The 18,014-nt window shown below is 35.6% G+C and overlaps 2 protein-coding genes across 3 annotated transcripts; one reads left to right on the top strand and one right to left on the bottom strand.

The window, feature by feature from the left end:
* The first annotated feature begins 1,189 nt into the window (after window positions 1–1,189).
* On the top strand, window positions 1,190–17,730 carry Nadsyn (NAD synthetase). 2 transcript variants are annotated; one of them, XM_083108178.1, is made up of 13 exons: window positions 1,190–1,387; window positions 13,423–13,620; window positions 13,758–14,013; window positions 14,100–14,292; window positions 14,514–14,754; window positions 14,955–15,194; window positions 15,298–15,413; window positions 15,479–15,783; window positions 15,870–16,078; window positions 16,187–16,412; window positions 16,487–16,663; window positions 17,100–17,202; window positions 17,451–17,730. In XM_083108178.1, the coding sequence occupies exons 2-13, from the start codon at window positions 13,475–13,477 to the stop codon at window positions 17,477–17,479; spliced, it is 2,241 nt and encodes a 746-aa protein (XP_082964304.1). In that variant the 5' UTR covers window positions 1,190–1,387; window positions 13,423–13,474; the 3' UTR covers window positions 17,480–17,730. The 2 variants fall into 2 exon arrangements, with proteins under 2 accessions (XP_082964304.1, XP_082964305.1); XM_083108179.1 differs by lacking the exon at window positions 1,190–1,387 and adding an exon at window positions 7,550–7,571.
* Window positions 3,393–12,242, bottom strand: LOC145976788 (cytosolic carboxypeptidase 3). Its single transcript, XM_083108191.1, has 15 exons — window positions 11,326–12,242; window positions 9,489–9,715; window positions 9,124–9,273; window positions 8,549–8,868; window positions 8,074–8,223; window positions 7,898–8,009; window positions 7,299–7,544; window positions 6,758–7,090; window positions 6,326–6,553; window positions 5,831–5,922; window positions 5,504–5,735; window positions 5,306–5,417; window positions 4,941–5,133; window positions 4,261–4,479; window positions 3,393–4,050 (listed from the first exon to the last, which is right to left on the bottom strand). Exons 1-15 carry the CDS (start codon window positions 11,396–11,398, stop codon window positions 3,465–3,467), a joined length of 3,273 nt encoding a protein of 1,090 aa, XP_082964317.1. The 5' UTR covers window positions 11,399–12,242; the 3' UTR covers window positions 3,393–3,464.
* Window positions 17,731–18,014: the final 284 nt, after the last annotated feature.

The following is an 18,014-nucleotide window of genomic DNA, read 5'->3' as shown; positions in this document are numbered from 1 at the left end:
AGATAACGAAAGATGTCTTTTTTAAGTTATCTTTTCGACAAAACGAAAAGATGTCTATAAAGACATCTTTTCGCTTTGTCGAAAAAGATGACATAAAAAAGTAATAGTATGTGGCACGTGTTTCTTCGCTTGCCGCTACGCGGCGAGCCATTCTTAACTTATCTCGTATTTAATATTTATCACGAAATGTATATAAAGAATTAGTAATTAATATAAGATCTGAAGCATATTTTTGCCTTTTACGAGCAGTAATGCCAGAAAGAGGATACTACTCGCACGCATCAATCAGAGAGAGCCACATACATGTGCTACGCAGAATGATTGTATGCGTGTGAGCCGCATCCTTTTCCTGACATTACTGTTCATCAGTTAATTTCTGACAAATTGAATTTAAAATAATTTATTTAATAATCTGGATTCCTTGTTGGGATTCAGAATATTAAACAGATTATTAAAAATTAGGCTGATAAATGGGAGAAATAGCCCATTTATTGCGTGTATTGAAGTATTCCTACTACCGAGTGTCGATAATCTATATAGAATAAATCAAGTCATCTTTTAGTCATCATATGGACAAGACTAAAAAGTCACTGAATTCGGGTCATGAGACGACTTTTAGCCATCTTTCCGTCGACTTAACGATGTCAGTAAAAGATGTCTGTGACAAAAATGTCAAGTTAGTAGTACTTTTAGACGACTTGGTGCTGTGTGGGATATGGATTTCTGTTAGTTTAATAACTGTGATTGGGATATACTTATATGCATACACATTGCAAAAGATCTAGATACGATGTCAATAAATAAATAATCATAAAATTATGTCACTGGTACCATATGTCGCTATAAATAATTATTCTCATTGCTACTAATTCTTTCATATTCAAGTAAAAATATAATCTCAGCAATTACAGTTATTTATAGTATATGATATAATATGTAATTATGTAGTATATAATTATAGTATTAATAAACACAGAACACGAAGAGATCAATCAGCGTTGCAGGGAAAGGAATAATGATAAAAATCGATTCGATTTTGAAAGTGATTCGAAAAAAAATCATAAACTAATAGAAATAAAAGTCTAATTTCCCGCTCCCCAATTCGTCGCAGAAAACTGCCGCGAGATGGCGAATACGAAGACTTTCATTTGCGAATGCCGGATCTCTATCTCACAATCAGTTGCTCGCGGAGCAACTAGATCACGAAACCTAAAGACAGTAACCCGGTGTGCATCGCGTTGTAGGGTGTTACAGTTTTCTCCGTTGATTCCGTTCTTTTTTTTTTCGCGACTTTTTTCATCGCATTTGCAATCGATCGCGAGCAGCGAGCAAGAGAGAATGCGCCACGTCCCGCTCCTTTTCTGACGGACGTCCGAGGTTATCGAAGGTAATATTACTTTTAATATTATTTTTTGTAGTTTCTCTCCGTGACAACCTCATTAACTCGGCAAGTCGTTACATCGATTCGCGGTTTCATCGAGATGACCTTCGGCCGCTCGCACGCTCTCGACATAACATTAATGACGAGTCATTTGCTTTATCTAGTCTTACGACGATGCGATGTTATTCTATGACCGCAAATTGTTTATCTCGCGCTCGCGCTTGCGTGTCGCCATGGTGACAATCTACATTGTGTCAATCGTGCGAGCACGTGATGCAATTGTCCGTCACATGTCGAGTGCAGGCGCGAAATTGCCGTTTTTATACGTGTATACGCGTTATCTTTATATGTATATATAATTTTTATTCCAGTGAATTATTCTCTAATTATCTCTTATCGCAGTTTAACTAGTTTTCCGTTTTTTTTCTATTTTGTAATGTAGCACTATGTATATACAGAATGCTACATTGCAAAATAGAAAGAAAACGGAAAACTAGTTAAATTGCGATGAGATAATTAGAGAATTCACTGGAATAAAAATTATATATAATTTTTATTCCAATTAATCCTCTAATTATCTCTTATTATAATTTTTTTTAATTATATATAATTTTTATTCCATGATAATTAGAGGATTAACTGGAATAAAAATTATATATACATATAAAGATAACGCGTATACACGTATAAAAACGGCAATCTAGAAAAAAAACGGAAAATTAATTAAATTGCGATAAGAGATAATTAGAGGATCAACTAGAATAAAAAGTATATAATATGAGTGCTGCATTACAAAATAGAAAAAAAACGGAAAACTAGTTAAACTACGATAAGAGATATAATTAGAGGATTAATTAGAATAAAAATTATATAATATGAGTGCTGTATTGAAAAATAGAAAAAAAACGGAAAACTAGTTAAATATATATAATAGATATACAGGGTGTTCAAAAAGTCCCGGACCGGTTGAATATTTCATAAACTATGCACTTTAGAAAGAAATGTTTCAGACAAAAGTTGTATGGCTCTTATACCTTACCTCGAGAGCTTTTCAAAACACTATAATAAAGTATCTTTTGATCGAGTACTTTTCGAGTTATGAGAGGCTTGAAATAATTTCTTAATTTTTATATAAACCATAAAATATCTAGTAAAATATTCATTTTTCGATTATCTTACCTTAATACTTTTATGTACAAAATAATAAGAGGAATCAATTGGTGTAAAGAAAACACATAATTGTTTCGAAGAAAAAATATGTAATTTGCAATTAACAATTACATATTTTTTTCGAAACAATTATGTGTTTTCTTTACACCAATTGATTCCTCATATTATTTTGTGCATAAAAGTATTAAGGTAAGATAATCGAAAAATGAATATTTTACTAGATATTTTATGGTTTATATAAAAATTAAGAAATTATTTCAAGCCTCATAAGTACTCGATCAAAAGATACTTTTTTTGGGAAGAGATTGCCCTGACACCCTATATATATATATTATAATATATAGAAAAAAAGTCTGTGGCTGAACGAATCGATAAATTGGTTTAGTAAAATATAATACTGAATTGTATAGAGTATATAGTGTATGCATACGTGTAATAATTATATATAAATATCATTCTTTCTTTCGCACGTGAGTTGATTTCTAAAGATTCTATTCAATAACGAATCCGTTTCTTTCTCTTTTTTTTATTTCAACTACTTGTTAAACTATACATTGATAAAATAGATTTCATCTTGATTTGTAAATTGTTTCATGCGAAAAATCGAATAAGTATGTATAAATATCTCTAATAGAAAATACATATAATCCGACTAAAATTATGTTTGATTAAATTTTTGTATCAATCTAAAATATCAGCGATCCGTTAAAATTAATTGTATAAAGTAAAAGATGCTTATATTTTTATCATTCGTGAATTATTTATTAATCGCTCGGATGCCGATGGGTTTTGGAACGCTTGCAAAAATAATATATTTTGTAACGAAACGAAAAAAATCCTCTTGTAACGAGAAAACACGTGTAATAAATTCGAAATTACGTCTCATACAAATTGTGTATGTCCAAAACAAACTTCAAACATTATCGCGTATAGTTTTCGCGCTGGAGGCGCGCTTGATCCGCTCCGATCCTCTGTTCGCCGATTTCCTCAGCTGTTGCTTCTTTTTCTTCTGCTTCTTTTTCGTGACTTTCGGCTTACCCGAGTCCGATGAAACGTCATCCGACGTCGTGCTCTCGCAGAAGGCGTCGCGGCGACACGATCGTCCCGCTTTCGCTTTCGCAGGGATACAGGTGGTGGCTACTGTGTCAACGCCGCGGAATTTCCGGCGCGGCTCGAGCTTCCGCTGCGGCCTCTTCGGCGGCGTGCCCGACGCTGCCAGGAGTTTCAACGAACCCGCCTCGATCGTTAGGTAAGAGGAAGAGACTTTCGCGCTCTTGGCATCTTTGATCCTGGAGTCCAAGTTCACCGTCCGTTGCCAGACGAGTTTCGAATTCTTTTTCTTCGACGTCTTCTGCCCGTCCGCTCGCACGGATACCTTCATCTGGGACGCGTTCTCCGCGACATCCTGTCGCTTCCGCCGCGACTTCTTCCGCGTCTTCCTCGCGTCGTCTTTGTCCTCGTCGTAGACGAGCAACTGTACTTTCTTGAACTGCGTCTGTCTAAAAAGGTGATAAAACATCACGACGGGCGATGAAATGTATTCTTCTTTAAAGTGTAAGAAAAGTAGAGAGAGTCCAGAGAGCGGTGGATTTTAAATTCGATTTTAGAAATGACAATGAAAAATTTCATTCAATTATGTCTGACACCGTGTATGTCATCGATACACTTATTTTGTGGACACTGCGTATATAAAATGAGGTTTAACTCACTTTAGCGTGACTTCACCATCCGTGGGATAGTGCATCAGAGCGTATCTGGAGACGCCCCAACTTAAAGGTGTCTTAACAAACGCATCGTTGACTAGACGTCCCGTATCGCTGCCCTCCGCGGCAGACGATACACCCGTCCAAATCTGCTTCCTCAATGACGTTAGCTTGACCCTCGCTTCTTGATTCGTCGGTGATACTAGTGACGGATTCTTCAGCGTTCTAATAAATAAATGGATTATATAATTTATATAATTTATTATATAATAATTATATAATTTTATGAATAAAGGCAACACAAAAAGTAGTTGTTTGCAAAGATAAAATATTACCATTTTATTAGATTAAATGACTAAATTATTAATATATATTATTATTACATAAAAAAATAAAAAATATATGAAAATTCTTTTAAATTCTTCAACTGTTTTTTTTTTATCTTTATTTATTATCGTACAATAGCTCAACAATTTTATTGTTTTATGTTATATATTATACTGTTAAGAGCTCTATTTATTTATATTATTATTATTATTATTCAAATCTATGTCTGAAAATTAAAATTCTTTACATGCATAATGTGATATAATAAAAAAGATGTAATATTACACCTCCTTTTACCAATAATTTTTATACATCTTCTTTGAAAGGGAAGGAAAAAGATACAACAATTGAAACTTTACCGAAGACATCGCGGCCGTTGACGAGTTCTCCGATGATCTTTGCGCGGCAATATTTCCCCGAAAGATACACTGCGCGGTCTGACAATTTCCGGTAGGATCAACGCTTTATTCTGTCGTCTTTCGTCTCTTTCGATCGTCTCTCTCTCGGAAAACTCGATAATCTCTTCACGCTCTTGTACGTTTCTCCACACAACTGCAAGATCAATATGCATAGACACATACAAAATACAAACATTAAAATTGACTCAATTATAATTATTATAACTGAATTAATTTATTATAATTATTATAATTGAATTAATTTATTATAATTATTATAATTGAATTAATTGAGATATTATCGGATTGATAAATATAATATATACCGTCGTATTCTCTTCCTTCGCTTCTCACGAAACTTTCATCAGCCGAGTCGGTCAGATCACATAAATCGCTACCTGGATCCGTGGTCGGCAAGTCCATTACTGCACGTTGCGTCTATCGACAAAATTATTATTTTTCAGAATGTCGTATAATTTCTACACTTACTTTCCCGTGGCTAGAGAATAATTATAGAGATGTACCAGGTTTCTTCTGCGCTCCAGATATATTCTTCCCGCGACATCCCTCCTCGCTCTTCTTCTATAAAGACCGATGCTTCTCGGAGGAACGAAAGTCGGCGACGGTGGAGGTGCGCAAAGATATCGACGGCGACCCGCCAGAAACTCTCCGCCTTCACTGGACCACGTAGCATCCGCGTACTCGGTTCTTTGCTCCTCCGACGAGAAGCTCTCCTGTGAGATATCTCCTTCGTCACTATTAAAATTAAAATTCGTTAAATTATAAAAAGTTTTCCGAGATGTAGAACAGATATAAAGTACAGATTATTATTATAGGAAAGGATAGGATACCTTGAGTAATCGGTCAAATCGATATTGGTAGGTTCCTCGGCGCTGGATCCTTCCTTGGTCAATCTGGCTATGATCTTATTCCGAAGTTTTTCCTGTTTTTCGAATTCGCGTTTATTCAGGATTCGTTGCACGGTCCATCTTTAAGCATTATATATAATTATGCAAATTAGATTTCTCGACTAACTCTCGAGTGCCTCCAAATTCACAGATAAATGTGGAGATTATTATTCACTAAAATAATCTGATATTTTTTACTTACTTTAGTACAAGTTCCGAGGAAGCACATGAATCATTTATTGAATCAATTTGTGATAGAGTTGGATCGATTTAAATTTTGACTATTAAATTATAAATATATGGTGTTTGTATTTCCTTGGAATTACAGCATTTGAATGTGAATAATGGCTTTATTTCTCACTTAATATTCTATTTTGACGTGTCATAATTTCCAAGAAAATACAAGAGTAATCCAAATATCAATTAAATAAACATTACCTTCATCGGATCCTGATCGGAAAAATCGAGTAGAGTCTCGCAGAAAGCTTTGCCGATCTGTTCGTAATCCTGAGCGGAGAAATGAGTCCCGCATCTCGAGCCAATCTTGGAACCACCCATAGATGCCTCCATGGTGTAACTGTTCTGAACACCCATCGACCATACAACCACTCTACCCGTTCCTTCCTTTCCCTTCTCAACGTGGAATTTGCAATTTTCGAAAGAAAACTAGAATCATAGTATCAGAAAGAAATTACTAATGTAACTTGCATATAATAATAAACAATGAAATAATCAGAGTCAATTAAAGAGAAGATTATATATTGCATAATAAAATATTTTCGAATATTTTCTATTGCAAAATTTCTTATAGTTTTTGAAACTCATCAATTTTAATTTTTTAGGATATATTTATACTGGATCTACTTTTACCTTGTCAGCTGCGTTTTTGTGAAGCATCAGCGGAAATACTTGTTCCGATAATTTTCCGTTGCATCCAGCTCTTTTGCTCTCGCATCCGTAAGCGAATATATTGTGCTTTCTCGAGTGAGCGTGAAGGTCACAGTATATCGCGACTCCGCATTCTTCGAGGAGCCTCCGTATCATTAGCTTCGTATGCCACACGGATGGATAGCTCTCTCGCATCACGGTTCTGTATTGCCGGTTCAAGTCCTTACCAGACAGGGAACATCTGTTGTTGCCCACTATGACGCCATCCGGATTCAACATTGGCACTAGTTTGAAGACGAATCTCTCCCTGAGCTCCTGTAACAATCGCGCGATATCAGTGCCAGTTATTGAATTGTTTCATGGTCCTCTTCAGCGCAAACTTCTTTATAGATTCGATAAAATTGTTCTTCAACGATACATTAGTCGTTAATTCATGTTTACGTACCATCAGTAGTACTTCTACTTTCTTGAATATTCTGAATATTTATCTATGTATATATGATTATAAATAGGTACGTCTTACTCTGGCTCGGTTCGTGTCGCTCGTGAGGAAGTCGATGATGCCCTTCATCGTCCAACTCGATGGCGTCTCACCTGGATGCACCCGACCCGTGATAACGACACCCCTCTTCCTCCTCACCTCTTCGTCATGTGTCGGTGCGGTGATCGTCAAGTAATAGACGCTGTTTCCGGCCAAGCTGCGGCACAGCAAGCGCAGCTTGGTGAACCTCGTTTTCGCGGGGTCGGCCACGATTTTGCCGAGATACTCCTGGCATGTTTATGCGCGTAATTAGAGGTAGAGATTTAATCTACGGGACGCAACAAATACAATCGGTCGCTGGGAATCGTTTACGCTTAAGATGATAATCGCGATGGAAAAACAAGAGGCGGAATGTGAAATAAATTCCGCGAATAATACGCGAACAATAATATTTTTAACGACTGTGGGAACGCATTCCGCGCGACAATTACTACGGGAATTCTTGTTTAGCTGTACATCTTGTTTTCTCGTGTGCCATAAGAAGGTGGGAGTCGATCGAAATAAAGTCCGCGAGTGAGATATAAATGTTACTCATGATTTATGGACTGTTATTTGTAGGATAGCAAATGCAATTTGCGTACCTGAAGATCGGTGTACGTGTACGGATAGCAATGCGCCAAGTAAACGATGTCCCGATCGTGAGGAAATGAGATATTGAACGTTAACGTGTGTTTCTCCCTCTCCTCGTCGCTCCTGCAATGATTTATGCACAATTTTTAACTGCGAGACTCATAATTCGAAATTTTCCATTACTCACGATGAATCATTGTTCCGGTAATATGCGATATTGTCGCCGCATCTTCTCCATCCTACGGATCGAGTGCGAGCGTCTTCCGTAGAATAAAGAAGAGGCTTGAGACCTTCGTTGTAGAGACTCTCCTCTTTGCACATATTCACGATCGAGAATCTGTAATAATAATTTGCGCAATTATTTTGTGGAGACTAAATTATGTATGTTTATATAATACTTATAAGTTCACTAATTAATTACATAAACTATATTTAGTAATAATTCTACACAAAGTTTGGGTAATATTAAAAATTATATTATATACATACAGTTTGTCACTTACAATTAACTTGAAAAAAGTAAAAAAAAAACTAAAAATTAAAATAATAATAAAATAACAAAAAGCAAATTTTTTAAAAAACAAAAATTTCAATTGTATATTTTTTTTTTAAATCTGAATTTGGACTATTTTTTTTAAATCTGAATTTGGACTCAATTTTACCTGTATGTAATTCTGCTTCTCATGTTTGATACTTTGAAATAGTACCACTGCGTATGCCTCTGAGTATAGAGATCTCTTCTTAGATACAGCTGGTAGTACGTATCAGTTATTTTCACTACTTTGCCGAGATTTCCGGACTCGAATCGCGACTCGAATCGCAAATCCGTGCTGTCCTCTTTCGGTCGAGATGCCTCAGCGACAAGAAAAATATCGTTCTCGTTGGCAACATCCTTAGTATCTACAGTGCACGTAGTTGAGTCCCCGGGAACCTCCGTGGGGAATGGTAATACCGTGCTACCGCCCACGCAAGATCGGCTAAACTGTAGAAATAATGAACCCTCATTTTCAGACTCTCAACATTTTTATCCTCATTTCATTTCTCATTTTAATATTCTAGGAGAAATAATGACGTTCGTCAGATTCGTGCATTACTAAACACTTGTAATGGTTTATATTAACTATCGATTATCTATTTTATTATATATTGATTAAATATACACGGATTAGTTTACGTACACACATTATACATCTACATATATTATATAGATACCTCTAGATATTTCTCGATAACTTACATAATTAGTAACATTGGTTGGACAGTAACGAAATATCACCGTTCCAAGCTCGTCGCTGATCGGCTTCGGTCTTGGTTCCTTCCCTGTTGGAATGTAAAAGGCTTCCGGAGTAGAATTGTATTCTATGTGGCGAATTCGTTCTGGGATTACCTAAAGAATTATTTTGCTTCGATTAATTAGATATTTAATTAGCTTACATCGATTAAAGTGAAACAAATTAATAATTTTTCGTGTAATGTCTTCTTAAGAAATTCAGATAATTATTATCAAATTTATCTTTAAACAACAAAGGATTGTTTTTGTGATTCTGATACCAATTCTTGCTCTCTTGCAAATGACGGCGGGCAAGTGCGTCAAGGTTTTACCTGACATTCGGTTGGCCACCTGGCCGCTTCCTGAATACTTCCGTCGACGATGCAACGCGCATCGAGAACCGCTCGAAGGGTTTCCTTCGACGAGTATCGATGCCTAGACAAACTCAGGGGTATCGCGAACAGCGCCGATTCCGCATCCCGTCTCAAAGTCGAGCCATCGTAATGTTCAACCTGAGACACTTGCAACTCTTGTGGCGCTAGATCGGAAAGCATGCCACCTGCATCGTTAAAAAAAGAATTTGTTTTGGTATTATGTTGCAAAAAAAAATAAAATTATGTTTTCTGTAAAATTAATGCTTTCGTTCATCTATCTAATCGAAAGATATTTAAATGAACAGGGAAAATTATACAGTAAATTGACGACTAATGATATTGTGAATTTTAAGAATTAAATTTATTGAGAAAATTTAATAATTTTCGTTTATTCGCGGACAATTGGCTATTCTACAACGATATATGTGTAAAGTAATTATATTAACAAATAAAACAAGAGTGTATTAAAATAAAATAAATATTTAAATTTGAAAATTAAATTATTCGTACGAGTACGTACTCTCTAAAAGTGAATCAGTGTATTATCACTGAAAAACAGTAAATAGTCACTTATTACAGCAGTTATAAGTACAGCACTGTAAATCAGTGATATTTTATTGAAAGAATCAGTTAATAATTTTGACTGTTTCAATCAGTAATATTTCTCAATATTAGTAATATTTCTTTCGTTATTGTCAGTAATATTAAACTACAATTCATCTCTCTATCTGTTTCATATAAACTTAAAAATTTTATTTATATTTACTAAATATTTATTATATCTTAGTGTTAGAGAAATGTTAGAGAATGTTGAACCTGACCGCACATGAGAGATCGATTGGGTACAATGTCCGCGGGTTTGCGACCTCACCGACATCTTCATTACATTGTTATAAATGCATTATTTAAATGCATTATTTTTCCACCTCCATTGAATAATACATCGGAGAATATATGGAAATTAATTTGTACTCTCTAAAAGTGAATCAGTGAAAATATCACTAATTTAAACAGTAAAATAAGATTTCACTGAGAATCAGTGAGTATTTTACTGATCTTCAGTGGAAACACTTACTTTTTTGTTATTTTATCTTATATCTCACTGATTATGGTCAGTTAAAATAAAATTCACTGTAAAACCAGTAAATTTTACTGTAAAACCAGTAATCGCTAGTTCGTTCGTTTACTGCTACGATCGCTATCTCTCTCGTATTTAATTTTAGTCATAAGAATTATATAAAGTTTGCAAAGAGCGACATTTAAAATTAGAAGTATTACTTCGATTTAATTTCTGATACAATCTCAATAGAGAGGCTTCAGATATTAAATCAATCTTTATAAGTCGGACAAATAAATGTCTGGCTGGCGACTTAATGAAAATTATTCGTTCGTTATCTATTTAAAATAACAAGTTCAATATGCATGTAATATATATAAATAAAATAAAATTTTTAATATAATAAATATTTAGTAAATATAAATAAAATTTTTAAGTTTCTATAAAACAGATAGAGAGATGAATTGTAGTTTAATATTACTGACAATAACGAAAGAAATATTACTAATATTGAGAAATATTACTGATTGAAACAGTCAAAATTATTAACTGATTCTTTCAATAAAATATCACCGATTTACAGTGCTGTACTTATAACTGCTGTAATAAGTGACTATTTACTGTTTTTCAGTGATAATACGCTGATTCACTTTTAGAGAGTAGTGAACAATGATGCTAATTTTATTGCTAATTTTTTACCGGAGGTAATTATTCTTGCTTCTTTTCGTTAAGACTCACCTGGGATGGGTTGAATCGGAAATAGCATAGCTTGAAGCTCTCTCACTCTACTGCTCGATACCGCCTTCATCATCTTTCGTTATCTCTCATCAGTCTCGTCCTCATCTTGCTCTTCTCGATTATCGACGTCCACTGTGAGTATCGGCGACGTTCTTCCACCTTTAGCATTCTCGTGCCAATCCGTGTAATCCTCCCTCGTCGGTACTTCCTCCCCGAGGAGATACTTGACAATCGGATTCTTCATCTTTATCCATGTACGTTTACATTCTCATCTCTCGATCTGCTTCTCGTGACAGATTATATCGGTTGATCTTGACACGTCCTCTCTCACGGTTATAACTAATTATGATAACTTAAGATTTATTACTCGTTTTATAAAGGCCAGTAAATTCGAAGATATTTAACATCTCTTTCTCGATGCAAAAGAGATTCCTCCTATTTTATCTAAAGGAAAAACAACATATCTATATGTACACTTATATATATATGTATATTTCTCTAGCCGTTCTATATACATTATAAATTGTAACTTTATCACCGACATATATATAATTAAAATTGATCAAAAAATCAGAAACCTCGAAATTTGATTACTTTAACTCTTTAAACTTCTGATGAAACATCAACTAAATCAATCACTAACACTTCGAAATAATGATAAATAATGCGAAATAACGATAAATGATTGCAAGACGAAAGTGTCGAGAGTAAATAAATGGGAAAGCTTATGGGGGTAGGCAATCGACGAGAGGATACAAGTTATTAGAAACTATTCGGGATTTGCGGTAGCTTCGACCTGGCGAACGCTAGAGAGAAACCTGGCCCGCGTTGCTGAAGAGATCGAGTGGAACGTTCCCTTGGATGATTGCCTGACAACCGTCGCGAATCGTGGGCGGAGCCACGACCTGAACGATTGTTCGTTAACCGTTCTCGTTCCAGAAAACCGCCGGCGCGGCCGCGGCTCATCGACATAATATCTCGCCGGGCTCGGTAATTCGACATTCTCTATCGATGTTTCCAAAGCTCCATGAAAGCTCGTTAAACTTGCAACCGACACGGGAAATACCATCGCGAGAATTTGAGTCGTGTTTAAAGATATTAAATACAACTGGAAAACTATTGTTGGTTTGAGTTTTTCACTCGTGTTTTTAATTTATGTGGCGATATTTTAGCCAAATTATGTTAATTTTCTTATCCGTCGATGTGTCATTTATTTTGTTATCCAATTTGTTACAAAAGAGAGACTTACATAAAGTATGACCAGAGCAAAGTTTTATCAAAAGAGTTTTCTGAATGATAAGAAAATTATATAATCTTTTATTTTTTATTATTTTACATTAAAAAATGCACTATTACTTTATTATTAAATAAGAATGTAATTTATCATAGAGCAATAACAAGTGTGATTCAATTATTTGATACAATTTTCAACTTGAATATATTTATATTTATATACTTTATTTTTTTTAAGTAATTTTTTTAATATGCACAGTATATACCTTATATAAATAATATCAAGTTATAGTATTTTAAGATAACATTTAAATCATATCATAGCGAATATTATAAAGATTGCTATATACAAGAGGGTTTAGAAGGTGGTCTACTTGGCCGTACCGGGTTTTCCGTCCACATTATTGATCAATCAACGCACGCGTCGGACTAAGGAGAACAAAACGTTTCAGTTTATCATCTTGGAGCGATCGATAGGATTCCAATTGATAGGATTAGCTGGCAAGTTGCCGTCAAAAGTTCCATCAACCGTACACGCAACTTTTAACAGTCCGGTCTAGTCGTATTATAGATAATATTGCCGTTCAATTACATACGAAATACAGGCATTAATGCAATTTTCTACGGACTATTCTTGCTTTCAGCTTAATGCTTGACTAAAATATTCCATTTCGTATCGACGATATTGTAATGATATCTATATTATGGAGTCTTGAAATATTTAAATGTCTATACTATTAAAGTTTTTATTAAAGTTTACTGTGATCTTTGAAGTAATATTCATGTTACACGATATTATAGAAAAGTTTTGATTTTCCAACATAAGTTAAATATCTTGAATAAATACTTGTTTATTTATTTCAGGTAAAAGTATCTCAAAAATCACGTAAGAAATAATACTCGAGACAAATTCAACATGGGACGTACGGTGACCGTCGCTGTTTGCACGTTAAACCAATGGGCGATGGACTTTGACGGGAATAGTAGAAGAATCTTGCAGAGTATACAAGAGGCAAAAGATGCTGGTGCCACTTATAGGAGCGGTCCGGAGCTAGAGATTTGGTAATTGCATTTGAAAAGATTGATTTTGTTGTTTGTAACAATTTTATAGGAATTGCTTTTCGATTTTTTCAAGAGTAGAGTTTTATGGCATTTTAATTTTTCACTTAAATATTAATTCTTAAATATTTATTCAACAGTGGTTACAGCTGCGAAGATCACTTTTATGAATCGGACACGTTGCTTCATAGCTGGGAGGTTTTAGCGAGCCTTTTAAAGTCTAGCGTTTGCGAGGATATACTGATAGACGTGGGAATGCCGGTGATGCACAAGAACGTGACGTATAATTGCAGAGTGGCTTTTTTGAATCGGCGGATTTTACTGATTAGACCGAAAATGCGGCTCTGCGAGGACGGTAATTACAGGGAAAGCAGATGGTTCTCTCCTTGGACAAAAGTAATAAAACATTGTGCTCTACAATCGATCGAAAGTTGCGATCGTGCACGCGATAATTCGTTATATTATCTTATTGGATATGTTAGGAACGTACGGTCGAGGATTATTTCCTGCCGCGAATGATATCGCAAGTCACCGGCCAAACCATAGTGCCATTCGGAGATGCAGTTATCGCTACCAGAGACACGTGCCTCGGTTTCGAAATATGCGAGGAACTTTGGCATCCAGCCAGCAATCACATTCCTATGTCATTGGACGGCGTGGAAATTATTGCAAACGGTAAAACTGCATTTGATGCTGTAATGGTATAGATTCTTTCTCTTTTTTTCATTTCTTTTATCACGTCTTTTTATACTTTACAATATACATCTTAAAATGTACAACAATCATGATTGAATTGATTTTTATTCAATCATTTACATTGCTTTAATTATATGTTATACAATTGAAAATTAGACAATTAAGAAAAATAATATTGATTTGTTCTTTTCAACCAAAAGGAAGTGGTTCGTATTTCGAACTGCGTAAAGCGTACGTCACTGTGGACCTCGTTAAATCGGCTACTTTTAAAGCTGGCGGCTGTTACATGTTCAGTAATTTACGCGGATGTGATGGCGGCAGATTATATTTCAACGGTGGCTCCAGCATCACTCTCAATGGCAACATATTAAATCGCGGAAGACAATTCGCTCTTGAGGATGTCGAAGTGACCATTGCCACGTTCGATCTCGAAGATATAAGGTTTTGATCTGGACCAACTATTCCAGATAGTGATATCGGTACTTGATTACGCCGCAAAGTATCGGATAATACTCGAATACTCTTCGATTCATTTCGAAATAATTAGCAAAAAATTCTTCAGATATCGAGTTGCTATTTGGAAAATAATGTAACATGGAATAATATAATGCATAATTATAATATTCAATCCCCCTTGGCAGGAATTATCGAAATAGTATCAGATCGCGATCACATGCGGCAGCTGCGTCGCAAAGTTATCCGCGCGTTAAAATCGATTTTGCGCTCACGCCAGAGAATCTTATGTCGAATCCACCAGATCGACCGCTCGACGGAATTCAAGATATATATGATGATGAAGACGGACAATCGAAACTTGTATATCATACCGCAGAAGAGGAGATTGCGATGGCACCCGCGTGCTGGTTGTGGGATTATCTTAGGTAGAATAGAGTCCTTAAAATGTTTAATCTTTTAATATCCTCTTTTTGTATGACGTGGTTATAAAAATATTAATTTGTATTGTGCCTATCACATGTATTTTAGGCGATCTTGTCAAGGAGGATTTTTCTTACCATTGAGCGGCGGCGTAGATTCATCTTCCTCAGCATGTATCGTATATTCGATGTGCGAAATGATTGTCGAGTCGGTCAGTAAAGGAGGTAAGATATGTACACCGTCTTCTCTTAATCTACGAAAATTTAAAGAAATTATGTTTTGCATTCAGATACGCAGGTTTTAGCAGACATTAGGAAAATTGTCGGCGATTGCGAATACGTACCGATCGATCCGAAACAATTATGTAACACTATCCTGGTCACGTGTTACATGGGAACGGAAAATTCATCGGCAGAGACCAAGATCAGGGCGGCAGAATTGGCCAATCAGATAGGATCTTATCATCACGGTGTAGTCATAGATACCGCGATATCCGCGATTTTAGGGATTTTTCAACAGGTTACCAAGCTGACGCCGAAATTCAAAGTGCAAGGTGGATCGCCTAGAGAGAATTTGGCGTTACAAAATGTGCAGGTAATCGCTCAGTATCTTTGATCGATGGCACTAATATCTTGATCATTAAAATACTCACTTTTATATTTCTAATATTTCGCTTTCAGGCCCGATTACGAATGGTGATCGCTTATTTATTCGCTCAATTAATGTTATGGGTCAGAGGTCGTCCGGGTGGTCTCTTGGTATTAGGGAGCGGTAACGTGGACGAAGCCTTACGCGGTTATCTCACCAAATACGATTGCAGTAGCGCTGACGTTAATCCTGTCGGAAGCATCGCAAAAAACGATCTAAAAAGATTCCTTGTATACTTTAAGTATGTGTGTATACGATAATTTGTGATACTAATTATAACAATACTTACATGTTCACAAAGTTAAAAATTAAGATAGTAAAAATCGTACTTCTCATCTTTAAATTTCAGACGCAAACACGGAATATCTGCTTTAAATGGCATCCTGGAGGCACCACCCACAGCGGAATTGGAACCGCTGCAAGCAGGACAGCTCGCACAATTGGACGAAGTAGACATGGGTATGACTTATAAAGAGTTGTCGATCTTTGGACGACTGAGAAAACAAAATTGTTCCGGACCTTTCACAATGTTCTGCAGACTTGTACATATGTGGGATCATTGTACTCCAAAAGAAGTAAATATATGCACGCTTTAATAGCAAGTTGCAATTTCTCTTTGAGCTAAATTTTCAATAAACTCCTATTTCAGGTTGCCGATAAAGTAAAACACTTCTACAGGTGTTATGCTATAAATCGTCACAAAATGACGATATTGACTCCATCTTGCCACGCGGAGACATACAGTCCCGATGATAATCGATTCGATCACCGTCCCTTCCTTTATAATTATTCATGGAAGTGGCAGTTTGCGGCGATCGACGAACAGGTAAGAATTATGCGGAAGAAAGTTTATCTTGCCTCGAATTCTAAAATATCGGAATGTGAGAGGAAACGCCTTGCCGCTGAAGCAATATCGCGATTAGACTGCACATGTGAGAATACGATACGTTATGGCATGAGATCTCGTATGCAACGTAGAGCTTGGTATGTCGCGCGCAAGATGACTCATAAAGGATGAATTTTCTTATTGGTAAAACTTCATCGTCGAGTCCAATTCGTATCTATGACGAGATCGAGCTAGAAAAGTAATTAATATGTTGAAAGTTTTCGTACATTTCTCTCAAGGGTTAGCAAGGAAATAATTGAATAACACAGTAGTATAGATAATATAATATGATGGCATAATAATGCGGTACCTTGCTAATTCCTGGAAATCTCATCTTTTTTCTTTACAATTTCATTGTGGATTAAATTATTTCAAGGTAAAACGACTCAACAGCGAGGAGAAACCATCCAGACTGCATAAGGCTGCTCCGAAAGTGCTCACCAAGCCTCGATACATGCCGTTCAGCTCCGTAATCAGCAGTGAGTAAACAAAAGTGCCCGCATTAATGAAGCACTTTGAGCACAACGCATTTCGGCCGACAAAATCATCCTAATCGCTAAAATACGGCGAAAACACCCACCGGAAAACCTACCTCCAGAGCTGCACACAGACAGATCGAAATGATCTGCCTCGAAATGTCGAGCCAACTCATGCACACCTATATTCTGTCACCGTGCTTTTCGCTGCTTCTATCGAGGAGTATCACCGGCATCATTCTCTGTTGCAGATAAGACCCATCCAGGAATAGTAGTTTAACCGTAGCCGTAGCACTCTCTTATCATTTTGACATTGCAGCGCTGCGATAAATGGACGATAAGTAACCTGTACTTGGAACAGATGATGGACTATAATCATCAATCATCGCTCTCGAACAAATTTACATTTAAGAAAGTTATGTGAACAATGAAATATCAGTAAAAGATATTTTGTGAAAGCTGAATTTTATGAAACTTGAAACAAATAAATCTATTAAAAATGTATATAATAAAGAGTTGTGTAAATTTTAATTCTGATGTACTTTCCAGAATATCCAAAGATTTTTGAAAATCTTGAACTAATAAAATTTAATGAATGGTATAATTGCAGACATATCAGATACACATTGTATAGAAATATTTAAAAAATTCTTATATAATTGAAAATTTAACTTTGAAATTTAACTTTGAGATCCTTTGCCTTAACTAAAATCTAAAGAGCAAAACATAAAATGTAAAAAAAGTATGATATCAAGGCTAATATCTGGATATCTGGATAGCTCTATGCTTTTACAATTCATGTCATACATTGACTT

Source organism: Camponotus vicinus, unplaced genomic scaffold, assembly GCF_025532165.1.
Source record: "Camponotus vicinus isolate PSW18456_S1 unplaced genomic scaffold, iyCamVici1.0 SCAF_9, whole genome shotgun sequence".
NCBI classification, from domain to species: domain Eukaryota; kingdom Metazoa; phylum Arthropoda; class Insecta; order Hymenoptera; family Formicidae; genus Camponotus; species Camponotus vicinus.
Note: the sequence above shows the minus strand (reverse complement) of the source record. Positions and strands in the feature narration are given on the sequence as shown.